Source organism: Scylla paramamosain, chromosome 11 (assembly GCF_035594125.1).
Source record: "Scylla paramamosain isolate STU-SP2022 chromosome 11, ASM3559412v1, whole genome shotgun sequence".
Lineage (NCBI taxonomy): Eukaryota > Metazoa > Arthropoda > Malacostraca > Decapoda > Portunidae > Scylla > Scylla paramamosain.
The window spans coordinates 28,358,007-28,385,614 of NC_087161.1; the positions used below are offsets into that span (position 1 = coordinate 28,358,007).

A 27,608-nucleotide genomic window follows, 5' to 3' on the forward strand; every position below is an offset into this window, starting at 1 on the left:
TGCTTGTTAACTTTTATTTATCAAAGCACAGGCTCACTATATAACTTTAATAATTCTAAATATTTTCATCTAGATAAAAATAGGATTTCCTTACTTTTAAAGCATACAATACAATATTTATTGATAATTACAATGCATAATGAGTATGATTTTGTGGATGCAGGATCTCTGCTGCATTCAGCAGCTTTGTGTGTGAACATGGAACTGGAGGATATGAAAACAAATCAACAAAAACAAAAAACTTGCCAAAAGTATCAGATCATAATACATACTTGAGTACATATACATGAATTCCATGATTTACTATAATTCTTAAAAAAAAAAAAAAAAAAAAAAAAAAAAAAAAAAAAAAAAAGGGAAAATGCAAGTTCATCTTGGTAATACAGGGACAGTGATCAAGGATACATAAGGAAACACAAACATGTCTGCATGGACACTTATCCTATGTAGTACAATACTTGAGTCTTGATTCTCATGCACAGAGATAAATGTAATGTTCCTCTAGGCACTTTCCCACCTGACTTATGCATGGTGTTGTTTTGGTGCAAACAATAAAATGTAAAGAATTCAACCACAATGATTAACAAGGAACTAGTCTTAAGCTGGTACTGTGTATCAATGCTTAGTCACATCATAAAGGAAGGACCAATGCAGAGGTTTTGTCTATGTGGTTGAATGCCTTACTGACCTAAAGGCTTCACATCCTTGGGTCTTGATGTTATCTTATTTTGAGTTTGTTCTGTCTTGCACTAAAAACATACAAAAATAAGATTATTGTATGTAGTTCAACAAACTAGTGTCACATGAATAGTATTACTTCCTCTGTGTTAGTGTTAAAATGACAGAAACATGGAGAGAGAGAGAGAGAGAGAGAGAGAGAGAGAGAGAGAGAGAGAGAGAGAGAGAGAGAGAGAGAGAGAGAGAGAGAGAGAGAGAGAGAGAGAGAGAGAGAGAGAAACTGTGAACAATGAAGCATTTTTAAGTTTGGTAATAGAGAATGAAAATATCAGGCATTGTGCTAAATCTCTGATGTGTCAGGACATTGATGAAGGCAAACTGGAAATGTGTAGAAGTGTTGTCTTTTTTTTTTCAATATTAGTACAATAAATATAATTTTTACTGGAGTATGTTATTCATCTGCTTAAAGAATGAAGGTGAGCTGCAGTACATCTGGACTTGCTAACATGAACTTAGTCTCTGTTAGGTGGATGTAATCCAGAATGTTTGGCAAGTCAAAGCCAGTTTCCAGTCTGAACATGTCTGGATTGCAAGGGATTTATTCCATCCTTGTTTTCTAGTCTGAAACTATTGACTTAGTTATAACTGCTAAACTGAACTGTGGCCAAAAAAAACATTACAATCATTTTGCAGAGTTGCAGCTTCTTTGATTAGCTAAGTGATATTATTAGAATGATGGTACATAACATCAGTATGTTTACTCACAAAATATATTTAAGATAGATGTTTACACATTAGAAGTGTTCTGTCTTCAGATGTTTTGTAAAACATGAAGTAAATATCCAGTAACTTCACTTGCCTATTACTAGCTCCAGCTTGCAACCTGTATTCAATTTGTGTTTCAGATCAGATGAAGTGTACCTTGCTTTAATCTCCGAGGGATAATATGGTGGATATCTAGATAAACAACAAGCAGTTACATTTATGTGTGAACTCAACCAAGCAGTGACAGAGAAAACGGGTGACTACACAACAGCTTAAGGACGAGGCTGGTCTTGTACACCACTATGAGATACATGTTCAAGATTTGTTTGCAAGTTTTCTTTTTCAGGTTTCCAAGTTTTTATGGATACTTGATAATATCTGATCCTTGAACAATTGTTGGATTATCTTTCCGTATCATGTTTCAGTTATACAAACATACTAAATTGTCTCTTCAAATATATCTAAACATTTTTGCATGAAATTCTTTTTCAATGCTATTGCAAACAGTCATGCATCTTACATATTTTGATCCCTCAAATTAACACCTCACAGTACAGTCCCAAGTGTGTTCAAACAGTCATCCAATAACAGGGCACATGCATCCCATGGGTTCACACAACACAGTGGAGAGCATTTGTTGCCACAATGAAAAATATTTCGTTACAGATTCTTTTCTTTAGGAGCCTATAAGGAAAGAAATGTACATTTGGGGTGCCTTTGCTCAGCAAAATCAAACAGCTATTTCATCTCTAGTCATTCTGTCACACATTAAAATCTTTGCATGACTGCATCAATACCATTTTCTGAATTCAGCATCACTAAACATATAAAGACTGTCTCTTACTGGATGAAATGTTTTTGGTAACATAGTGTTGATAATGTATCTGAAATAGTATCAATTTTCACAATCAGCTGTATGTCCAATAGATCAGAAGTTTCCTTTTGTAATAACATTCACTGATGCATCTCATTAATCTTCTTTATTCATATTTTTTTTAGAATTGATACAATATATTAATCTCATCAAGTGTTCTGAGGTCTATGTTTTACAGTTTGTATTTTATGTTACTGGTATTCTTTAAGTTTTGATAATCTTTCTCTTTATCAAAGCAACTTACTATGAGCTACTGGCACATAAAATGAAAGTAGGAAACTCCATTGGTTAAAGAACCCAATAATTATTAAAATTTTTCCCACTGTTTTAATATGCTGCATTCCACAGCAATGCTGCAGTACTGGTCAGCTGTAGGATGTGTAATTAATTTGACTACACAGCAGTGTGGTGAGGCAGATTGTGAAAGGAAGCTAACATTGCAAAACTAGGATGCTGTACCTACTCGAACACTGCTCAACGAGCTCTCATTGTGTATGGTGAGGCTTCTAAGTAATACTAAACTGAATATTCTGTCAATACTGATGTGCTTCAGTTCCTCAGTTAAGGAACTGAACCAGTGATCTTCTTCAAGTGATTAATTCAATTTAATTTCCTGCCTCCCTTCTTCCCATTCCCTTTGCATATCCTCTCATATAGTCAACTATTTCATTATCCTTTTGACTCTTACATCTCCTCATGCCTCCTTTTCTACTATGATATTTTAAAATCTTATAATAGTAACTTTTCATTTTACATATTGCCCACTGGCTCCAGATTACATCCACAGGAGAATTTAAAGTGTCAGGTAATGGTATGTATTTGACACCACAGAAGGAAGTTCATGTGGTGGGTATCAGGCATTATGACAGGCTTCAAATACCTTGCCACCTCACAATGGAGGCTTCTTTTTCTCCCTGATAGGCCTAACAGGATGTTCTTTAGTGTCATCCTTTTCATCATCTTCCATTGCTTCTTCAGCCTCCTCCACTTCCTGTGTAGATGCCTTCTTTTCCTCATGCTGTAGAACAAGGGCTGTGCCAGTGTCTTTGGCAACTCGCTTGGCCACACCTTTCACTCCAAGAGAGGCAATGTTGTGGCCAGCCCAGGCTGTCTGACCCACTGCATACAGGGTGTTGTCAGTCAGTGCACCAACATCTTCTCCATACCTGTCAATAGCAAAACTTAATAAAGAAACTTAATAGTGAAACTATGTCCTCAACACCACAAGACTTGTTACAATGCTGTCATCCAACATATGAAGTGTCCAGCATCACAAGTGTGAACATGCCATTTATGAAATTTTAAATTTTGAATAGTACAATTTTCTTTAGAATATTTTCTATACTGCACCATCAATGAAAATGAATCTGTGTTCAATTGGATCCTGAATCATAAGAATGCATGCTGTTTCAGTAAAGTTGAAATAATGAAAAATAACAGGGCCATGATGTATAAGTGTGTAGGCCGTCCAATGAGTGTAGAAACAGTCAATTTATCTTTCCATTTACCAGGCTATTGTCTCAGCAAAGAGAAGTCACCAAGATAAGGCACCCAGATACCTCAGCATACCCTCCACCACAGCATGCAGCAAGGGTAAACCAGTTCTACTGAGGCCTTGATGGAGACCTGATTCAAATGCAGTGTATGTAGTGTGAAGACTGCTTATCTCTCTCCTGAAATCCCAGAGGCTAAGATTCGAGGGAATGTTTGTGTGTGAGAGTGTGCAGTATCCGTCTTGGCTACTGTACTACTTTGTGTTGATATCAAGCTGGTATATATGTAGATACAGGTTAAATTCATACTTGTGAGTGACAACTTTGACTGTGTTGTCAGTGAGACTGGTGGCCAGAGTGGTAGCAGCTGACTCAAGACCCATGTAGATTGTAGAGGCTCCTTTCACTGCTCCTGCTGCCACCTCTAGCACACCTTCTACCTGTGAAAGTGAGAGGGATGAAGAAAGAAAACTATATATTTTTTTCATAAAGCCTCAAGTAGGTGAAAGGATTTTCTTTTTTTTTTACTTTAGACTCTGTAAGACAGTGCATGACTTCACTTATATGTGACAAGAAATCTTACAGACCTAGAAAAATCAATTTAGTGCCCTTCGCATCTGATAAATCTTCATGCACACTGTAAAGGTTTTGTCTATACCAAATACCTTAGCACAGGATGCTTTACAGCATATTTAAACAATGAGAATGCTTACCACATCCAGTACTATATTTTTTTGTTTCACTGATAAACTTTTTACCACAAGCAGAATAAAATGCAGGACAGGCAAGGACTACACACATTGCTGCTGGCTTCACTCTCCTTCTGTCCTGTGATATGGGTGATGGCTCTGGTGCCCTGCTTCTGAAGGTGAGGTGCAAGTTTACGTCCCAGTGTCATGGTCGCTTTGCCTACTTGGCTCACTGTAAGATATGGAGAAAAAAAAAAAAAAAAAAAAAAAAAAAAAAAAAAAAAAAAAAAAAATATATATATATATATATATATATATATATATATATATATATATATATATATATATATATATATATATATATATATATATATATATACAAAAAAAAAATAAAGATGTATGGGGCTTAGTATTCAAGATGTGAGACTGAATGGTATGAATTAAGTAGTCCCAATAGTAAAGAAGACAAATTTGTTCTGAATTGTAATGACACTGCATTGCATGCAGACATGCAGATAAATGTACATCTACATGTCTTGCATAGGAGGATTGATCTTGTACATCATTTTGAGTTGTCTTAGACAAATCTAAGGTAAAACACAGAGCTATTGCTCCCCCCTAAAATAGTACTTAGGATGGAATAATAAATGAAAACTAGAAACTCACACAAGTAACCACTGACTTTCACTGCCTTGCCAGAAATATCTCTTGCCACTTCTGCCGTCTTGTGCCACTTGGGATCAACTTCTTTCTTCTCTGCCATGGGCTGCACATAGTCCTTCAAGCTCTCTGAACCATAGGAGATCAGATCACTTAGCTTGCTTGCCCCCCACACCACTCCCTTTGACACTGCCTCTGCTCCTGTGGGGAAGATTATTAGGGTTGTTAGAATTACAATGGTGAAATACATCTTTTCAGTGACTACTTATAATATCACATGACAAGAGTATCTGCATTTACACTGTACCACCTTTTACGTCAACTATGAACTGTCCTTAATTCATCAAGCAGAAAAGTTCACATTTCAACAAATAGTGTTACAGGATTTATTCTGCACAACTATAATAAGGAGTTTTAGGAAGTATAATATACTAAAATAATTTCTTAGTTGCTTCATATGTGCCAGAAGTCTTGAGTTTAAAGCCTGCATGAATAAATAAAAAAGTATAATTTGCAATGTTGATAAATGACAATGATGCATACAATGTGAAGGCAACAGTGCAATACAGTACCTGTGACAAACCAAGTGCAGTAATAATCCATTAATCCAGTTTTGAAGAGAAACAACCTCATACTGGGTTATCAAAAATGATGGACAATTTCAAGGTAGTATACAAAGGTGTATGAGTGTATATATATATATATATATATATATATATATATATATATATATATATATATATATATATATATATATATATATATATATATATATATATATATATATAAAATGTTTAAATGATGATGTCAACTACACTTATGAAAATAAAACATGAAATGATCACAAATTATACATGCATACATTTTGTTCTGCATGCAAGATTATCACTCTGCACAATGTCACTGACTGTGATGTCATGAATAACACTAAATTGTACTTCAAACTGACTACAGTGTACACCTACAACAGTCACACGTATACCATGCTTTTTACTGAAGCTGATCCACATCAGTATGAGAGAAGCTGACCACAAGTTATTTACCAGTCTACTTCACTCCAGTGGTGACTGACAGATCATCATATTCTTGCTCCAAAAGCTTTGCTCACAAAAAAGTATTCATGCAAACCCATTTCTACATCAACATTACCACATGGCATACATTGGTAAGTGTATGCCTCTTTATTCTTCATTTAACTCTGCATCACTTCATTTGATAATAACACATTTTCAAACATAGATGTCCTTGTTATAAGTCTATATTATTGATCTGCACTTTACTAGTTCATCCCTACACCATACAATACATTATTTGCCCTGGACACAAAAATGATTCAATAACATAGGTACAAAAAACTCACAGCACTCCCTAATACTCACTTGCTGCACCACAGTTAAGCTCCCCACTACTAACCAAACAACTTGCCTGCAAATACTAGAAAAAATAAGGAACAGGTGCAAGTTAGGATAAAGTGCAAAATATTCATACTGCATGACCGACACAGCAAAATCACATAAAGTACTTTACAACTTTACAAGAGATTTTGTTTCACACCATTTGGCTTTTGTGAAAATACAGGTATCTATGTGTCCTTAAGTTTATTAGGGAGTTGCATATCTCAAGGTAGATCATCTTTCACCATGACCACTCCAATGAGGGTGTTCAAAGGGAGAAGAGAAAAGAGAGCAAGAAAGACAAATACAGAGAGAGAGAGAGAGAGAGAGAGAGAGAGAGAGAGAGAGAGAGAGAGAGAGAGAGAGAGAGAGAGAGAGAGAGAGAGAGAGAGAGAGAGAGAGAGAGAGAGAGAGAGAGAGAGAGAGAGAGAGAGAGAGAGAGAGAGAGAGAGAGAGAGAGAGAGAGAGAGAGAGAGAGAGAGAGAGAGAGAGAATTAAGTGACATATGATACACAAGGGAATTAGTGGGTGATTATTTTCTGTAGGCCACCATCACCTTGCTTCCCATGCCCTCAGTTGGGTGGATGCACAGTCCATCTCCCATTGTGATTAATTTTGTTCTGAAGTGCAATTATGTACTTCAATCTTGAATGTGATCCCCCCATGCTCCAAACAGATTACAGAAACCTATGAATACAGATGTCTTTATATGCACAGTGTCCTAGTGATAATGGCAATATGATTATAGTAACTATGGTACTCACATATTTAAAATTCCATTACATAGTGCCTCCACATTCTACATCTCAATAGACAAGATGATATTCAGTTTGATTCCTTGATGGAAGAGGTAATTTAATTCATTAAGTATTGATTCAATTATAATGTAAATTTACCCAAGCTTTACCTCAAAGAAATGCATTTACAAAAAGCATTACAAAGATCACTTGCCCTGGTCAGCCACAATCAGTCAAGTGTGATTATAGGGAAAACATTCCCACAAAGACAATCCCAGACATTCAAGGAAAAATGTTTCAAACTGACTTATCCTTACTGTATTAGACAATTCTCTTGTTAAGAGAAAGAAGTATTCAAACCAACCCCTGCACAGCTGTCCATAGATAGTTTTATGGTGTATTCAAGTGTATGTGAGCAAAGATAAAGATGCTATTAGGAGAGACATGCCACTTTGCAGGTGGAAGGATGAAGTGAAAGAGGCCAAGCAATGAGCAGACAAGAAGATAATGTTTGGATAGGGAGAGAGGTTCTACCATGGTAACCTTTGTGGACAGTCCTGGAGAAAAATATGTGTCATGGAGATAGAAGAGATAAGGGGATAGATATGCTGCTGCCACTTTTCAGTCATAATGTGAATTTTTATGCACTGAAGAAATTGGCAAACATAAGTTTAAAGCACAATTTGTAATCTGTATTGGAAATACTACATTTTAATTGATACAGTTAAAAAAAATAAATGGAGATATGGAAAATTAATATTTTGGATTAAATATGGAAGTGGTGAGTCTTGAGTATGTGGACTTTGCAGGGGAGCTTGTAAGATCACAGTATTGGTAAAGTATTGGCCATTCGAAAATATAAAAGTACTAGTCATGGCTTGATTGTGAGTCTGAGTGTCAGTTACGGCAAAGCATATGCATAAGTACATCCACAGGAAAAAAAGGGGAAATGAAAGATGGGGTTATGTTACGTACCTACTGCCATCAGTGCATGCAAACACAAAAACTACCATGCAATTATCATGATTAAGACCTGCACCAAAGTTCACAAAGCTAAAACCATTCTTACAGCTTTAGCCTGTTTTTTTTTGAGCTGGCAGATGCAGATGTTATCCTCTACAAGTGAAAGATAAAAAAAAAAAAAGCAGTTACAGTATATCCTTGATGTTCAGTCTTTATATATATATATATAAATATACCAAGGCTTCAGTGCCAGATCTGGTGTGAACAGTACATGAAGGGGCAGTGATTTTGCTGGTGCCTGCCACAGGGGATGATACCTGTAACCAAACCTGCAGCAATGCGCTCCGACGTCGATTCCTGAATGAGCCTGACCTGGCGGGCACCTTCCTCTCCTGGCGGTGCTGCCTGCTCCTGGTACGATGTTAGCTGCGTCAGGATCTGCTCAAATAAGTCTCGATTGTCTTTGTCCACTGAATCTGGGAGGATCACACCCACACTGGAACCTGCAAGAAGGGAGCAGGTTAAACTGAAAGTAAAAAAAAAAAAAAAAAAAAAAAAAAAAAAAAAAGAGGATTATGGTACTTCATGATATAGCCATTTCCCAAGTGACTCAGCCCCATTCACTGAGGCTGCAACACTTACCTGCTACACTAGTGGAGAGGTTTGGGAACATGTAGGCCCCATAGAAGGAGTGGAGGACAGGGCTTTGAGCTGGCACCAATGGGTAACTCCATTCCCCAACCTGCAGGAAGCCCCGGGCATTGGCTCCTGCTCCTGGTGCTCCCTTGATGGGCTCTGGCATAAAAAAAAAAAAAAAAAAAAAAAAAAAAAAAAAAAAAAAAAAAAAAAGATTGATGTGTGTGTTGTTAAGGATACAAAGGATAACTATATTAATATCTTATCATTATTCTAGATAGGATAATTCTGATAACTCTACCCATTTATTACTTTTTTCTCTCATCAAACTTGGCAAGACTGAAAGTATCACAGTATGAGTTACAATATATATATATATATATATATATATATATATATAAAGCTAAGCAAAGTGGAATAGGAGCATATCTAGTTTTACCAGCAATAGCCACCTTCTGCAAAATCACATACTGTGACGAGGTACTCTGCAGCAGACCACTGCTAGTACTGACTCACCAGGAAATGTGAAGATGGCCAGGAAGGATGGATATGAGGGGCTGGTGACTGTACCATCTGGAAGGATGAAAAAGATCTGCACACCATTCTCCACATTGAAGATCATCTCCCCCTGCTGGGCAGCAACCACTGGTGTCACCAGAGGAGAGCTGTCCACCATCTCAAACTCCTGTGGGATTAAAGTATCAAGACACTCATATGGCACTTCCTTCTCCCTGAAAACTAGTGCTACAGCCATCCAACACATTGAATACAAGTAAACATTTGTTGATGTAAATATACACGATGGGTTAGCACTCAGTTCCCTATCCAAGCACAATCCACAAACTTTAGAGATGGACTGTTCCCTTGGTAAATGTTTTATGCACAGTTTGGACAAAAATACTGACGGACTGGGAGAAGCAGTAGACGATGGTGAGAGAATGAAGTCCAGAGATTCAAGGATCACAAAAAATAGTTTTACATATATGTACTTAATAAGGTTGGAAAGGTCCCAGACTCCCAATACTGCTTCATCTAAGGTTCCAATTTCTGGCATCAATGCAAAAGAAACATCATGAAAAATAGCTATGAGATTGTATTTACTGTTGGTGTTGAAATCCCCTCAATAAAAAAAAAAAAAAAAAAAAAAAAAAAAAAAAAGATATACACCTTCTCCCTGTTATAGAATCATATCAATCTCTTTCTTAAATCCAAACTTCCTTACTGATAATATTTTATGTGCCTCTGAGAGGACATCAATTCAATGAGGCTCACCGAGGACAGGTTGGGGTACGAAGGACTGTCAATTGTGCCTGCTGTTGCTGCTGCTGCTGTTGCTGCTGACACATTGCTCTCTGATGTTCCTGAAAATTAAAGCATTGCAATACACTGACTTATTCATAATATTTATATTCTCATTTTCAAAATTTTTCATATCACGGTTAACATTAATTGCACTATCTACTTTGCATTGTCTACTCTCACTCTGCCTTCTGCCTAATAGTAGTCAGACCTTCCCCTCTCAACACTTGCATCTAACAATTTTTCCATTACATTTCTGGGCACAACTACATAATCTATCATCATTATTGACAACAGTTCAAATAATATGCATCCTACTATTTAAAGACTCCTTCAACACACACCTGATTCCAGAGACTTGAGATAGTCATCATAGGAGGGAGGAGCATCTTCCACCTGCTGCCTGCTTGATGTGCCCCCTGAAGAAGCTTGTGTATCAGAGAAGTGTTCAAGAACCTCTTTCCTAAAAATTAGAAAATAGAGATCCTTTAAACTTGTGAGGCCTACTGTGACAAAAATCAGATGATGACTTCCACTGCTTTTTAAGTTTCACATTCTAACAAAGGAAAATTAAAATGCATAAAATTTAAAATGCATAAATTTAAGTCTATGTACATTAAAGGTTTGGTAGAGGGTTGTAAAAAAAAAAATAAATAAATAATAATTTGCAAATATGGAAGCATGGAACTGAGATGAAAGTGATGCAAAGGAAAAGTGAAGCTGGAACTCTGGAGCATATGATGAAAGAAAGGACTCTAAGCATGGAGGAAAGAAAAAGGATGAAAGAGAGTGATGCAAAAGAGGAGTGAGGCTGGAACTCTGGGGCATACAAAAAGAGGGATACAAATGGAGAAGTGATTCTGGAACTCTGGGGCACAGAATGAGAAGGATTGTAAGCATGAAGATAAGAAGAAGGATGTGATGGAATAATTGTACCAAAGCACACACATGCAAGTGAGACCCGAGTACAAGAAGAAAGACAAAGGTCAGTCATATAGGCAGCTGAGGTGAGTCACCTGAGAAGTGCCCATAATGTGTGAGGGTTTGATAATGACAATGTGAACACTAGCAAGTTGTAACTAAGGCAGAGTCTTTATTATCAAATCTACTTACCTGGTGCACCTCATCTTGGTCTGCATCTCTACATAATGTTGTGTTTTTTCTGCACTGCAGTCAAAGGACTCCACCTTGATGGTGAGTGCCTTGTCAATGAGACTGAGGCCCTTTTGCAGCACCACACCTGCCTATTGGACAACAAGGCACATCACAATATATATATATATATATATATATATATATATATATATATATATATATATATATATATATATATATATATATATATGGTCAATTTAATTCTATGGGTGTCTTGATACTCCTCTTTTGAGACTTTTCAAGCCACAGAAAAATAAATACAGAAGGTAAAAAGCTCCAGATTTTACTGACAAAAGAGATAAGATAGTGAAAATACTGAATGACTCTTACATTAATGAGAGAGAGAGAGAGAGAGAGAGAGAGAGAGAGAGAGAGAGAGAGAGAGAGAGAGAGAGAGAGAGAGAGAGAGAGAGAGAGAGAGAGAGAGAGAGAGAGAGAGAGAGAGAGAGAGCATTAAATACTTAAATACATAATAGTCAGAGATTATTATCAATAATATATAAACACACACACACACACACACACATATATATATATATATATATATATATATATATATATATATATATATATATATATATATATATATATATATATATATATATATATACACACAATACAAAAGAGGAAATTGTTTCATTGCTAAATCAAGTAATACAGTGTCTTGTGCAGTATCATGAACAATTACAATTAAGTATGATTTTGCACACATCAAAATGATATCCCAGACTAATGTTTTATTCACTCAATCTGAAAATGAAGCAGATAAAAAAAGTGAGGTACTAGCCTGGGCATTGTGTCCCTCAGTGATGAGGATGATGCCTCGGTCAATCAACAGGTAGGCCTCTCGGTAAGCATTCTCAAACTGCTCCTGTGGGGTGGCACCGCCCTCCAGGGTAGTGGGAGGTTCAGGGCGGGGAGGGGGAGGCCTTTCGGGAGTTTTCTGACTCATCTGCAGAGCATGAAAACAAATAATAGAGACAGGTGTGCCTGGTTGTCCTGCCACTGCTTACAGACAGACAGAGGAATCAACACTTAATGGATAGTCACAACACAAGCATCAATGACTCCCTCTTATGATAAGTCCTCAACTTCTCCCATTCCCCTGTTGGAATGTAAGCCGACATGAAATATCTAAACTGAAATCCAGGTCTCTTTTCCTATTTTATTTGTCACTAATTTGCATGAGTGTAAGATCAAGCAAAGAGTTAAACAGCAAATCAGAGTATGTCACAGTACCTCTCATAAAGTTTGTAGACAGTTACAGTAAGAATCTCATGGCAAGCCAAGCTGTAGTCTCTGTTCCTTATTTTGACCCTAAACCGTGTATGATTTCAGACCGATCCAGTTACATCACCTGTTCAGTATGCTTGCCGATTCCCGTCTCACATGACACTGCCCCTAGACCCTCAAACAGATGGTAAGTTTACATAATTACACAAGTCTCACTCCATCAGATCAAACTATAGTTACAGCACAGCCAAGGTCAAGCTGAAATGCTTCAAGCCTTGGTGACAATCCTGCCTGAATGGACTCCAGTGTCCAATCTATGTTGACAGTCCCTCTTGGCCAACTTTTCGTGCTTTCACATTAATTTTTCTGATGTTTCCACGATGCTCCGACAATAGACACGACTTGTCATCCACTGTTGTCTTTAATGTCACACTTTATTCTTTTAACCTAACTGCAATGTGGAACTTCGTTATTTTTTAACTTCGGTAATAATAAAAACGATGATAATAATAACAATAACAAAAAATTCCAGTGGTAATGTATGCAGTGTTATTTACCATAAATATAATAATAAAGTTTAATTCGCCTGAGTAAGACGTGTGTGATGCTGCACTAACACCCACCGGGGGAGGTACGCTGCTCCTACACCATCACAAGAGCAAGCTGAATGAATGAATGCCCTGCCGACTCTGCACCCCATACCTGAGCCCCGCCCCGCCCTGGTGAACACCATACAAATCTCACCTTACTCACTGTCACTCTTCTTCACGTCTCTCTCACTGTTGGTCTGGCCCTCCTCACACCACACTGCCTCTCCCTGCTAAACACGCCAACACTATTCTTCACTAATCCCCTGCGGCTAGTGTGTGTCACGCGTCCGGTTGGGGACTGGGGAGTGGGGAGTGGGCGGGGCCAGACTGCTGACATCACTGGCAACAACAACCTCAACCGGATGTCTCCTAACATAATAGGGATGACGCAACGCTTAGGCCAGTACTCAGAAACGTTTTCCCCTCTCATCATGGCCATTTCCAAAGGCCACATAGATGATTAGCCGGGTTATCAAGAGCTGTGGATGTGATTTTGTTCTGGTTGAAGAAGGGGACCTGATAGAAATCTTTAAGGTATAATTAAGGAGGATGTAAGCAAAATTCTTAGGATCAGCAACCAGGATAGAACAAGAAATAACGGGTTCAAGCTTGAAAAATTTAGGTTTAAGAAAGAGATAGGAAGAAATTGGTTCTCAAATAGATGAGTAGAAATAGATGAGTGGAACGGACTCAGTAATCATGTTAGTGCTAAAAGACATTAGGGAGCTTTAAGAGATTAGACGGGTTTATGGATGGGGATGATAGGTGAAAATAGGTAGGTATATTTCATACAGGGACTACCACGTGTAAGCCTTCTTACACGGAAGCTTCTTGCTGCTTCCCTTATTTCTTATGTTCTTAAAAGAAGAAACGGTTATGGACTCGTTCCTGGCTAGCGAGAAAGAATACAAGTAATGTGTGGTTGTGTGGGTGGGTGAATTGGTGTGTGGATGCGTGGATGGATGGGTGAGTGGGTAGTTGGATGGGTGGGGTGGGTGAGTGGAAGGCTTGGGTGATGGGGTGTGTGGATCAGGAGTGGATGATTTTTTTTTTTTTTTATGTAGGAAGGACACTGGCCAAGGGCAACAAAAATCCAATAAAAAAATATGCCCACTGAAATGCTAGTCCCATAAAAGGGTCAAAGCAGTGGTCAAAAATTGATGAATAAGTGTCTTGAAACCTCCCTCTTGAAGGAATTCAAGTCATAGGAAGGTGGAAATACAGAAGCAGGCAGGGAGTTCCAGAGTTTACCAGAGAAAGGGATGAATGATTGAGAACACACACACACACACCTTCTCTCTCTCTCTCTCTCTCTCTCTCTCTCTCTCTCTCTCTCTCTCTCTCTCTCTCTCTCTCTCTCTCTCTCTCTCTCTCTCTCTCTCTCTCTATATATATATATATATATATATATATATATATATATATATATATATATATAACCTAAATTCTGCTGTATTTGGAAAGTGGCAGTTTTGCATAATATTTAGAATAATTACATATGAACGATAATTTTACCAGAAGTACAATAGTTTCAACCTGTGTAGTACGATAATATGGCCAAAACAATCTGGCTACGCTGCGCTGCCTGCAAGTTAACCAGTGTGTCGGGTCTCTCGTCTATCGGTGGTGTTAGTACGCGTCTGTTTCAACTCCCAGCCTGACATATTTTTTTTTTTTTTGTGTGTGTGTGTGTGTAACCACGCCTACACAGTGGCTGCCAAGGCTTACCCATGAGTTAAACCTTCTTTAGTTGGTAATGAGGAAGGCGTGGGCTCTAGCAGTGGACACCCGAAGGCAGCAGTGGGTGAAAACAAGCAAAATAAAGAAAAGTTTGGCTGTGAGAAGGTGTTAGACAGCCAGCCATAGTGACAAGGAGGCACCACCACCATCACCACCACAGGGAAGGTAACGTCAGGAAGTGTTAGAATAAATTTAGTTAACTTAACGTAACTTTTTAATAACTGAACAATCCACGGTTTTAACTCATTTTAACGCATCTTACCTAACCTCCAGCACAATATATCCCTGTGTCAGCCTCGTCTTGTTGCTAAAAACCGTAAAATTTAACTTAATGAAAATGTAATCAATCTGGGTCGTCTCTATTTATTAGCCATTATCTATCTTATCTGTGAGTGTTTTAAACCAATACTGTCGCAAAGCGGAGCCACATGACCAAGGTTTAATATCCGCTCGTTAAATATACCTGCCATTACTTAGCTTAAGTTTGGCGAGGGTTTAAATGAGTGAGAAGGGTTGGTCGTCCCCTCCACTGGCCCCCCACCGCCATCTTGGACAAGGCTCCCCAACCCCCTCCGGTTCCAATATTATTTTTTTATTTCCTAAGTATTTTATTTCGGCTTGTAGCTAAGATTTTATGGTTTGTAAAAATATTTCGTTGTTTTTTAAGTTATTTGAGCGCGTGTGTTGCGTGAAAAGGGGTGATTTTGGCGTTGTTTTTGTGTAAATAAGAGGGCCGTTTTCGGCGTATATTTTTACGGTCCCAAAACTATTTTTTTTATTTCAGCCTGTAATAGGTTCTTATTGGTTTTAAAAAATAGTTGTGTTTTTTTCAAGTGTGTTGCCGTCCCGCTCAGTGAAATGCGTGCACCGTACACTTGTTTTTATTCGTGTTCAACTTCCAATAATATTTAATTCTTTTTTCGGTAGATTTTTTTATTTGTGCTTGTAGCTCACTTTAAATGGTTTTAGAAAATAGTTCAGATTTTTTAAAGTGTTTTCCGTTATGTTTAAACCAGAATGGATGGACATTTGAACGATTTTAAATGGGGTGAAGGTTCCAACAGTTTCCAGATACTTCTTTTTAAATATCTTTAATACTACTGCGTTTTGAAATGTGTTGTTATTTGTGGCAATAGTTAAAATGTGTGGCAAGTCTGAATTTATAAAGCATTCCTGTCTAGCTGCGTTTTTTAGAGGGGTCATTTTCAAAATGAAATACGTACGTACGTAAATAACGGTCGCTGTGACGTCATCAACCCCCAGCCGTGACGTCACAAGCCCCCCCCATCAGAGTGGTACCTTCCCTAACTCCCTTCCAGTCCCTCCCAGTAAATATTCAGTGTTTTTTTTTCAAGGTATTTCAAGGTGTGTGTGTGTGTGTGTGTGTGTGTGTGTGTGTGTGTGTGTGTGTGTGTGTGTGTGTTGCCTTATCTTTCGTTGTACAGATGGTGATGCAGTGTGTGTGTGTGTGTGTGTTGCCTTGTCTTACGTTGTACAGATGCTTATGCAGTGTGTGTGTGTGTGTGTGTGTGTGTGTTGCCTTGTCTTTCGTTGTACAGATGCTTATGCAGTATGTGTGTGTGTGTGTGTGTGTGTGTGTGTGTGTGTGTGTGTGTGTGTTGCCTTGTCTTTCGTTGTACAGATGCTTATGCAGTGTGTGTGTGTGTGTGTGTTGCCTTGTCTTTCGTTGTACATATGCTTATGCAGTGTGTGGTGTGTGTGTGTGTGTGTGTGTGTGTGTGTGTGTGTGTGTGTGTGTGTGTGTTGCCTTGTCTTTCGTTGTACAGATGCTTATGCAGTGTGTGTGTGTGTGTGTGTGTGTGTGTGTGTGTGTGTTGCCTTGTCTTTCGTTGTACATATGCTTATGCAGTGTGTGTTGTGTGTGTGTGTGTGTGTGTGTGTGTGTGTTGCCTTGTCTTTCGTTGTACATATGCTTATGCAGTGTGTGTGTGTGTGTGTGTGTGTGTGTGTGTGTGTGTGTGTGTGTGTGTGTGTTGCCTTGTCTTTTGTTGTACATATGCTTATGCAGTGTGTGTGTGTGTGTGTGTGTGTGTGTGTGTGTGTGTGTGTGTGTGTGTGTGTTTATGTAGGAAGGACACTGGCCAAGGGCAACAAAAATTCAATAAAAAAAATATGCCCACTGAAATGCCAGTCCCATAAAAGGGTCAAAGCAGTGGTCAAAAATTGATGAATAAGTGTCTTGAAACCTCCCTCTTGAAGGAATTCAAGTCATAGGAAGGCTACTGTCAGTTGCCTCAGACACCTGAGTTTCAGTGAGGAAAAGAAGATGAGGTTTAGAAGAGGAGAGGTGGTGTTCTACAAATTGAAAATTAGATCTTAGAACGCGAATGTTGTAGAAGTTAATGAAGAAAAAGTTGAGGGGGGTGTCGACAGAAAGGCAGTCCGACCTGGGGATATTTATGGTCCCCCTCCCCAGATGGGGACTCCGAGGCTGGTGTAGGAGTCGCCATGATGATTTTAAAATTTTTGAGTGAAGGGTGTGTGTGTTATTAGGTGCTTGTAGTTTTGTGTTGTGAGACACAAAGGGAAACATTCAGTGAGGTCACAGCTGGGTTTAATGATAAGTTCACAGCATCCCCTGAACAGTGCTTTAGACCTCACTGGGAGTAATTATCGTTTCGACAGGTGTCTACTGCCTCCTCCTCAGATGGATTTGGTGTAGGTGAGTGGACGGGTGGATGGATATGGAAGTGGTTGGGTGGATGAGTGTAAATGAGTTGGGGCAGGCCAGTGGACATAGTAATAATAATAATAATAATAATAATAATAATAATAATAATAACTACTACTACTACTACTACTACTACTACTACTACTACTACTACTAATAATAATAATAATAATAATAATAACTATTATTACTACTTCTGGAGGTGCAGCGCTGGTCAACCTCGCCAAGATCAAGACCGCCTGACGTGGAGCATCTGGTGTGTATCTACCAAACAAAAACAATACACAATACAGCTCCTCATTGACACAGGTAATTGTTACTCTTGATTCAGGCTCTTTGAAAGTCACGTAGGGTGTGAGTGACGTGAGTGGTGTGGCAGCGAGAGAAACAGACGGAGCAGTGTGGAGGAGAGGAAGTTGGGGCAAGGCTGACGTGTCGCTCAAGGTTCTTCCTGCTGACGAGATGATTACGGATGCCCACGGCGTGAAAAGGTTTGCTATCTGGGTAGGGATAAGCCAGTAATATGACAAAATCAGGCAAATAACGTACATGGAAGGCAGAAATTTGTGTGCAAAGGATGTGAATTTTAATTAAAGTTGGATAGATTCATTAGTTTGTGCACTGAGGTGTAGACAGCTGTGACAGACGGACGTGTATTACCTTGCTCCGTGTGTGAGTGTAGGTAAGCCTGAGTGTGCCCTGTGCTGTTTTCATATAACAAGGGCGTAAGATCCAGTGTTATGTTGTGCAGGATGAGAAGGTGGCAGATAGCAGTGTTGCTGGTGGTGGTGGGGGTGGTGGTGACCCAGGGCCTCCCAGTCAAGGAGAAGAAGCCCATACCTGAAGAAGAGAAGAAGTCTGCAGAAGTACATGAGGGAGTTGGCACAGATGACTGGGTAAGTGATGCTGTGTGTTCTCTTTAAGGGGGAAATATGCACACAATTACTTAATTGGAACAGAAATGCCTCTTGTTATGCAGATATTTAACACTCATAAATGGTACCAAGAGAAACTACATCCAAAATTGAATTACTCTGCCCCAGTGTGTGTGTAACTATATGTAGAAATATGTGTCTACATGAGTTAAGGAGAGAATTTCACTGTAATGTAAGGCACAGGTTTTGTGTTGAGTTGTTCCTTTAGACACCAGTGCAAGAAGTTGAGGGTACAGGGTCTTGGCTCTAAAGTGTTTGGTTGCTGAAGGATTGCACACACTCCTGTTATGTCATGAGGGAAGAATAGCAAGTGTTATGACTATGAATTTGTTTGTGTGTGTGTGCTTGATATGCCAGACATGATCCTGTGAAAAAAAAAAAAAGATATCTTTAATTATGTTATTGCTTTCAACTTAATCATTTTGAGTAGATTTATATCATAACTAATGTATTGTTGTATCACAGGTACTTTTTTCTTAATGAAAGAAAACTGTTTCGGCTAATATTAATGCTTTCACAGAAAAATGGTTGATATTCAGTCTTGTTGCCGTATGTGTAGAAATCATGTAGTGTGGCTGTTTTATTGCAGTATTGTACTTCACTTATGATCTGTATCTGAACTGACATAGCACTGGCAAGGAAGAGTGGTGATACATACTTATGAGTCCCCTTGGCAGGAGTTGAACCTGGAGTATGGCAGGTACCTGAAAGAGGTGGTGAATGCCCTGGAGAGTGACCAGGCCTTCAGGAAAAAATTGGAGACAGCTGAGGTGGATGACATTAAGGTGAGTGGTTTACAGAATGTTGATAAAACTGTGTGCTCAACAAACACGTTATTGATAATTCATAGCCCAGTGTCAGACAAGCATTCTAAAGAGTTGCATTGTTGTTGTTGACAGGTCTTCCCCATAGAATATATAACACACACAAATACACACACACACACACACACACACACACACACACACACACACACACACACACACACACACACACACACACACACACACACACACACACACACTCATCATCATCATCATCATCATCATCATCATCATCATCATCATCATCATCATCATCATCATCATCATCATCATCATCATCATCATCATCTCTTTTCCTTCACAGTCAGGTAAAATTGCCCGAGAGCTGCACTTTGTCGACCACAATGTACGGACAAAGCTGGATGAGTTGAAGCGGCGGGAGTTGGAGCGGCTGCGGCACCTTGCTGTCAAGGAACACGAGAAGGAGGTGGGGGTGGACCGCAACCTCCTGAAGGTCCCCGTGCACATTGATCATCGCAATCCCACACGCTTCGAGGTGGAGGACCTGAAGAAACTTATAGTCAAGGTAAAGAGAGGGAGAGGGGAAAGAGGGGAATAGTGTGAATATATAGCTATTCATATTTTCAAAATCACAATAAGTAGTTTTTTGGAAGTGTAAATGTGAACCTTATTCTGAGAATAATCACATGTTTGCACTCATCAATTGTAGGTACTTGCTTCACTGGTCAGTGCTGAGCATTGTGATACCAGTAATGTGTAATGAGTCTGAGTGGCATTCAAACTGTCAGTGAGGGCTTCACTGGAAGCCAAAACACTGCAGGCCTTTTGCCTTGTACTTGTAATTCCTTCCTAGTGAATAGTTTGGTCATTCCTTTTCCTTTTTTTTTTTTTTTTTTTTTTTTTTTTTTTTTTTTTTTTTTTTTTTTTTCATCCTATCCTGGTAACTGTTTGCTTCTGAAGTTTATGAACACCTCCAATGTGACCTTGCCAGTCACATTTCAGCCTCTCTATATGTACATGGGTTGATGGACCCAACCCTCCTTGCTGACCCCATGCATCAGACAGAAGGCTAATCCTCACATGTCTCAGACCACAGAGGACCTGGAAAAGGTAGACCAGGAGAGGAAGAAGGAATTCAAGAAATATGAGTTGGAGAAAGAGTATATGAGACAGGAAGAACTGCAGCATCTGGATGAGACCCACCGCAAGGAGGCTGAGGAGAAACACCAGCAGGAGATGAAGCAGCATAAACAACATGAAAAGCTTCACCATCCAGGCTCCAAGCAGCAGCTAGAAGAGGTATTGATGCAAGCACTTACTTGGGCATTATGATATGAACGAATCATCATCCTTTATGTGCTGTTGAGTTGGATCATTTGAACAACATTGAAGTGACACCTTCCTTTACAATGGACATTCATAGGCTGAGCACTGATAATCTTGTGATTGTGGCTAGGTATGGGAGGAGCAGGACCATATGCAGCCAGAAGACTTTGATCCCAAGACCTTCTTCCATCTTCATGGTAAGTTGAGCAATATAAATTCAGCCCATTGCCAAGTCAGCTTCATCATGTAATACAAACTCAACACAGAAGTAAAAGTTCAGATTGATCTCTGAAAAGAATTGACAGATTTAATAAATTTTCAGATAGTTATTTTGCACTAAGTATCCCTGTTTGGAGGTCTTTGTTTCCAAATCCTCACAGTTACAGAAGGAGCAGCATCCTCATCTGCTACATGAAATAATTTGTATTGCACTGTGATCTTGAATACATCTCTTTCATCACATTCAGACTTGGATGGGAATGGTTACTGGGACCAGACAGAGGTGAAGGCACTCTTCAAAAAGGAGCTGGACAAGATGTACGACCCCAATGCGCCTGAGGACGACATGATGGAACGCTATGAGGAGATGGAGCGCATGAGAGAACACGTCTTCCAGGAGTCTGATATAAACAGAGACAATCTCATTAGGTAGGATTCCTGCCTTAATGAAAATTTGCCATCATCAATAATCAGGTTACCATTTGTCATCAGTATACCAGGCTGACATGCCCTGTGAAGGTTGCTAGCCAAGACAAGGTGCCACACTCAAGCATTTATGCTCATAAATAGCTCTTGAGCATTTCTTCTTATCTTAGTCTCTTGGCATCTGGGGAAAGAGGATCAATACTAATTTAAGGAATAAGAGTGACATATACAGATGTGATAGAAAAATAGGTAAGTGGGTGTGCATCAAAGTGTTAACACTCTAAATAAAAGCTTCCAGACTTGTGTGCACAACTCGTATCTTGTACTATTCTCAGCTTATCACTGCAACACAGGCTTGAGGCAACATGAGCCAAGGGGTTGCTGATGAGATGATGGTCACTCTGCTGCAGAAGATTCATGGGACTGCTGAGTGATTGGTTGCATATCAGAAGTTCTAGAATTAATAGCACTATTGCTAACCACACTTCAATTACACATTTTTTATCACAAAATGCATGATAATAATATGGTATGTATATAGTTATAAATTATGCAGCATCCTCATCATTATATTAAGGTATCTAAGTTTTCCTTCATCTGGCTGGAGGTAAGAGTTTGAATAATGTGTGAATGAGGGTGTGGTGCTTTGCCTGGGCTACTGTGTATTGGATTGCCAGCTTATATATAGATAGATTTTTATTCATTTATTTATTTATTTATTTATTTATTTATTTATTTATTTATTTATTTATTTATTTTTTGCTTTACTTTCCTTGTTGATGGCCTTTTGTTTCAGTTTCAAGGAGTTTGTGGACCAGACAAAACGTGCAGACTTTGAGCAGGACAATGGGTGGCAGGGGCTGGATGAGGAGGAGCTTTACTCACAGCAGGAATATGAGGAGTACCAGCGGCAGCGGCACGAGGAGATTCAGAGGCTGGTGGAGGCTGGAGCGGTAAGGCTTCCTCTTTTTCCTTGTGTGTTCTCTGAACTTCTACACTTTTGTTGGATCCTGCTTTGTTGTATTTGACTATTTTATTGTTTGCTGTCTTGTTTTTGCTGTTGTACAAAGGCAGAGTGGATAAAGTTTTTTTTTTTTTTTGTATGAGGCATCTCTGGTCAGAGTTTTGCAAATGTCATGCATTCAAAATATCAAAAATTACAAATGACTGTTAGTGATGTTAGTGCCTGAGTGTCTTTGGAATCATTCACTGTACCCATTACATAAATGGCAAAGTTGTTGATTAGTAACATGTCAAAATTTAGAGATGGGGTAATCTTTTCATAATCATGTCATAAGAATCCATTCATTGGGAGTTAAATATTAGCCGATGTGGTTCTCATACCCAGCTTTGGAGAGTGATGGAAACACTGAGAAATTTATCCAGAACTCCCATTCCTCTGCCTTGACATCACTTGATACTCAGACATCCAGTACAGAAATGTTTGTGAGACAGATGACTATAATACTTAATATACCACATCACCATAAAGTTGAGTACATCAGCAGTGATCTGTTGTTGGATACAGTATATGCATGTAAAACTGTTGTGATGGAGTTGTGGCTCTTCACATCTAACTCAGTCCTAGATCCTCATACCTCATATACATTTTATTTTGATTCACCTGTTTTTCTTAAAAGTAAGTAACTGCAGCTTTTCGTGCTTCTTGTTCTTGCACTTTGATTATGCTGTATTGTTTCAGCTGATGTATGTTTTGTTTTGCTTTTTAATCTTTATTTTTTGTAGCAGAACTTTCAAATTTTGGATCTTTTGCATTCTTTGCAAAGCTCACAAGTGTTCAGTTGCAAATTATTAGATATTTTGAAAGTTCTGTATATGAATATAGTGTTTTTTTATGTTGCTTATGTACATTTGTCATTGTGTCAATTACACACACTGGTGGAGGTTGTGTGATAAGCTTGTTGCATGTGTTATTTTCCTGTAGATTCCCCCCCCACCTGGCTATCATGGGGCACCAGCCATCCAACCAGCTGTTTACCAGGGGGCACCCCACCCAGGTCTAGCCCACCCAAATACCTTGCAGCAGGGGTACCAAGCAGTACCTCAGGCACACCAGACAGTACCACAGGTGTACCAAGCAGTACCACAGGGGTACCAAGCAGTACCACAGGGGTACCAAGCAGTACCACAAGGGTACCAAGCAGTACCACAGGGGTACCAAGCAGTACCACAGGGGTACCAAGCAGTACCACATGGTTATCAGGCAGTACCCCAAAGCCATCAGGCACCACCTCAAGGATATCAGGCAGTGCCTCAGCAGGTGCAGTATTCTAGCAAGGTGTGTAGCACCATTGCTTTGTTTGTGTTGGTGTGTCAGTGTGCCAGTGCCTGTAGAGTCCAAACATGATTGTGTGGTGGTTATCATGCCCTTGACTATGTAGACTACAGGTTAAGGATCCCGTACTCAATATACTTGGGACTTAAGTGTTACAGATTTCAGATTTTTGGAACATGATGCATTTACATACTACAAGCTCTGTAGTTATCCTGTGATACCAGTTCTTTATAATGTGGTATCACTGAAAACATATGAGCAAAAATAGCTTCTAAGGAATTCACTGCTTGCTCATGAAACTAAATTTCAAGGAGCAGACTGGTCAGAAAGCACTGCTCACCAAACAAAATCATGTCCTTATAATACTAACTTAATATAATGAGTGACGTCAGGGAGAGGAGAGATGTAGAAACACAGCAAGTTGTACTCAGTAATGGAGACATTTTTATCAGGATGGAAAAACAATGAAGATTTTATAAATGTGGATAAGGGATTGTTAACCTGTAATAGTAATTATTGAATGTCTACTGTTATACTGATTGTAGCATTACGATTCCTTCTTGATGTGTATGTGTGTTTGTACAGGACCCAGCCCAGCTAGCCCAGCAAGGACAGGCTCATCCTGCACAGCTTCAAGCTGGACAGGTTCACCCAGCCCAGGCTCAGCAAGCTCAGCCAGCACAGGTTCAACAAGCTCAGCCAGGTCAGGTTCAGCAAGCCCAGCCAGGGCAGGTTCAGCAGGCTCAGCCACCACAGGTTCAGCCACCACAGGCAGTCAATGCTCAGCAAGGGCTTCCTGCTCAGCAACAACCAGGCCAGGTTCAGGGAGTGCCTGGCCAGGTTGTTCAAGGTCAGCATCCTGAAGTGATGAAGGCACCTGTGGCAGGGCAGGTTCCTCAGCCTCCACAGCCTGTAGCAGGACAGGGGGTGGCAGCCCAGCCGCCTCAGCCTGCTGCGGCCCATCATTAAGGCAATACTCTCCTTCCCAATGAATCATTGCATCACCTTCCAGATCACCAAGATGGATTGTTTTGAAATAACTTAACTATTCTGGTAATCCAGTCAGACTGGACTGATCTTGCTAACTGCATGCCTCCCCTCCTTCCGCGGCCTCGCTGCACAAGACTTTCTTCTTTCTCTCACCCCTATTCTGTCCACCTCTCTAATGCAAGAGTTAACCAGTATTCTCAATCATTCATCCCTTTCTCTGGTAAACTCTGGAACTCCTTGCCTGCTTCTGTATTTCCACCTTCCTATGACTTGAATTCCTTCAAGAGGGAGGTTTCAAGACACTTATCCACCAATTTTTGACCACTGCTTTGACTCTTTTAAGGGACTGGCATTTCAGTGGGCATTTTTTTTAGTAGATTTTTGTTGCCCTTGGCCAGTATCCTTCCTATATAAAAAAAAAAAAAAAGACAAAATTTAATATTGAACACTGTTTAATATTTTAAGCCTTTCATCTTTCTTCCATTTCATCTTACCATTATCATACTCTCTGTTTGGGACACTGCTTCTCTGGTCAAGTGCAGAATCTCACCTCAATACTGATTTGAGTTAAAACTAGCGTGGAACGCTTCGTTACGTTGAAAAATAAAGAAAATTTTAAACACTTGATAAAGCACAATAACAGTCCTTTAATGGTAATATAAAAGACCTGCACAAGGATAACCTACTTCATTATTGGTGGAATTAATGAATGTTAGGTGGTGACAAACTTAAAGAGGGGAAATTAAGAATAATACCCCCAAGCAAATTCTACCATTACTAATAGTATACATGCATGTGTTGGCTACACCGGATACTTTCATTTTACTATACACTCTACGTATATGTGTATGTGGACTGAAGCCCATGTCAGACAAGCTGAAATGCCCTTCATAACATTCACCATTCAAGAGGCTGGTAATGAACATGCTGAAGCTTTTCCTGGGAAAATATTATTATATACATTTTATTAATTAAGTCTTCCAAAATGTATCAGTAAAACTTTTCATTGCTTGCCTCCTAACATCTTTATAGAATTATTCATTTTAGGCAGTTCATTCAGTTTGTTTTAATAGAAGGTACAACCTGAAAATGTTACGGCATAAAGACTGAACATGTCAAGTCCTTTAATCTACAGTTGTGTAATAGAATGTAACGTGGTATACAAAATATTAGGTATTTTTATGCTTCAGTATTTTACAGAAGTTATCTCACAAAGCATCTCTAGTGTCTCATGTTCTTTGGGTTGGTTTTCAAGGGAAGACTCTGGGAATGATGTGATCTTTCTTAAGACTATTTTTTCTCTGTAAGTTAATTGTACTGTTTTTTTTAAATGCTCTCTTTAAAATACTCTTTCTCATTGATCTTCTTTGCTTTGAATATTTCTTTTGTATAGTATTTTGATTTGTTTCTTTTTTCACTCATATTCCAATTAATGCGAAACTCTACTGTTACAATAATTAATGTACTGTGGATAGTTTTGTGATGTGATAATTTGTTAGTTTTTGTATAATAATGTATTTTATGGTTGTGTTACTGATTTTATGATTCAGTACAAGTGTGCTAAAATGTATTTTAAAAAATCTGAAAACCAAATGTCTTCAGTGTCTACACAGTGGTACTGTATTATCCTATATAGGAGAGTCACACTTTATTGTAATGTTGAGTGTGACATACAGCTCAAATGTCTTAATTCCACAAACACTATTGAGAAGGCAAGGTAATTAAAATGGTGGCTGATAATTATCACAAGTTTTATTTGGTGCATTGGTGTGATGTGCCTCAGTGTGTGCATTACTTACGGGGTTATAAATAGTGGGTTAGTGGGAAAGGGAGACTTAGCAGTGTCTTGACAAACTCTTAGTGTTGTGTGTGATGAGCAGAGTACATTTCTTATATAGCACACTCTTGGCCACAGGGTAAAGTGTAGTCATGGCAGGTGTTTTCTTTAATACATGTATCACTGATACAATTAACAAGCAAAGGATAAGAAAAATCAGGTACAATTTTATTTTCATGGTTTCTTAGGTAAATCATCAAACATTTTTACAACTAAAATTTAAAAGAGACATTAAGTACATACTAACTCACAAGCAACCTGAAGACTTAGAGAGCTCTCCAGGTGGAAGCTCTTAGTGTCAAACAGTGATCAGGATGATGTTTTCTATTTGATTGATAGTGCTTGAAATCTAATTCACCTGTTTGTATTGTATTAAATATTGTAGGAGAATGACATGAAAATTTCTTTGGTGTTTTGAGCAGCTATAAGATCAAGATATGGAGTGTGATAAAGGCACCACCAGGAAGGTACGCAGACACCCTAAGGTCACTTGGAAACCAAACTAGAAATTTGTCTGGAGATTAAATCAAATACATCTTTTCATAATGCATGGTCAGCACTGAGGCATTATCAATGAATGTGTTAGTACATAGAAAATTCAGACTTTTCAACGTTGGTAAAATTTCTTAAATACCTTTATGAAATATTTTTAAAGGAAATTATAAGAATTGTTATCTGTTAATTATGACAGGTATAGCAAGATATTAAAAATCTTTCTCTAAGAAGAATATTTTCCTCACCTCTAGACGTAATTTGCCCCATTCTTTTGTTACTGCTGATGTTAACCTGTCCATCCAGGCCTCATGCATGGTTGCCTCATTTATCACTCCTTTATTAGTGTTTTTTAGAGCAAATTCACTTCAACTTCTGAATATTGTTAACATTATTCCAACACACTTTTTGGTGTGTGTGTGTGTGTGTTGCCTGCTATCATGTCTGTTCATCTGGACATGCCCTTGAGAAGCAGAGCATGTGATGGATGATCAGTTTTGAGGATCAAGAAGAATCTTGGAAGCACAGCCAGATGTAAGAAGGTCAAAGGCATGATGGTACTGGCTCATGGGAAGGTGATGAGAAACCACAGGGGTAATGTCCACCTTGCCTTCTGCCAGGAGCCTTTCACACTCCACCCAGGTGTGGAAAATCCTGAAGAGGGAGGAGAGTGGTAGATGAAGGCTATATGGATACTAACAGAA

At 38.9% G+C, this 27,608-nt stretch overlaps 3 protein-coding genes across 25 annotated transcripts in view; 1 reads left to right on the plus strand and 2 right to left on the minus strand.

Annotated features, from left to right (window-relative positions):
- LOC135105204 (spartin-like) lies at positions 1-15,399 on the minus strand. Of its 11 annotated transcripts, none has more exons than XM_064013304.1 (12): positions 15,380-15,399; positions 12,131-12,295; positions 11,302-11,432; positions 10,533-10,651; positions 10,162-10,250; positions 9,406-9,574; positions 8,896-9,048; positions 8,571-8,756; positions 5,166-5,360; positions 4,610-4,731; positions 4,120-4,250; positions 1-3,483 (listed from the first exon to the last, which is right to left on the minus strand). In XM_064013304.1, the coding sequence occupies exons 2-12, from the start codon at positions 12,293-12,295 to the stop codon at positions 3,207-3,209; spliced, it is 1,737 nt and encodes a 578-aa protein (XP_063869374.1). In that variant the 5' UTR covers positions 15,380-15,399; the 3' UTR covers positions 1-3,206. The 11 variants fall into 11 exon arrangements, with proteins under 11 accessions (XP_063869374.1, XP_063869375.1, XP_063869378.1 ...); XM_064013305.1 differs by lacking the exon at positions 15,380-15,399 and adding an exon at positions 13,321-14,438 and having other exon boundaries at positions 11,302-11,428; positions 12,127-12,295; XM_064013308.1 differs by lacking the exon at positions 15,380-15,399 and adding an exon at positions 13,321-14,437 and having other exon boundaries at positions 8,583-8,756; positions 11,302-11,428; positions 12,127-12,295.
- On the plus strand, positions 14,740-27,137 carry LOC135105202 (nucleobindin-2-like). Of its 9 annotated transcripts, none has more exons than XM_064013293.1 (11): positions 14,740-15,071; positions 17,801-17,907; positions 18,350-18,494; positions 19,211-19,318; positions 19,662-19,883; positions 20,408-20,617; positions 20,775-20,841; positions 21,112-21,292; positions 22,086-22,242; positions 23,235-23,570; positions 24,171-27,137. In XM_064013293.1, the coding sequence occupies exons 3-11, from the start codon at positions 18,351-18,353 to the stop codon at positions 24,552-24,554; spliced, it is 1,809 nt and encodes a 602-aa protein (XP_063869363.1). In that variant the 5' UTR covers positions 14,740-15,071; positions 17,801-17,907; position 18,350; the 3' UTR covers positions 24,555-27,137. The 9 variants fall into 9 exon arrangements, with proteins under 9 accessions (XP_063869363.1, XP_063869364.1, XP_063869360.1 ...); XM_064013294.1 differs by having other exon boundaries at positions 17,807-17,907; XM_064013290.1 differs by having other exon boundaries at positions 14,741-15,071; positions 23,235-23,588.
- Positions 26,579-27,608, minus strand: part of LOC135105205 (L-threonine 3-dehydrogenase-like) — a 9,482-nt gene continuing 8,452 nt past the window's right edge. For all 5 annotated transcript variants that reach the window (XM_064013309.1, XM_064013312.1, XM_064013310.1 and 2 more), the window contains exon 10: positions 26,579-27,558. In XM_064013309.1, the coding sequence (XP_063869379.1) occupies positions 27,396-27,558 (163 nt within the window). In that variant the 3' untranslated portion in view covers positions 26,579-27,395. The remainder of the gene's footprint in view (positions 27,559-27,608) is intronic.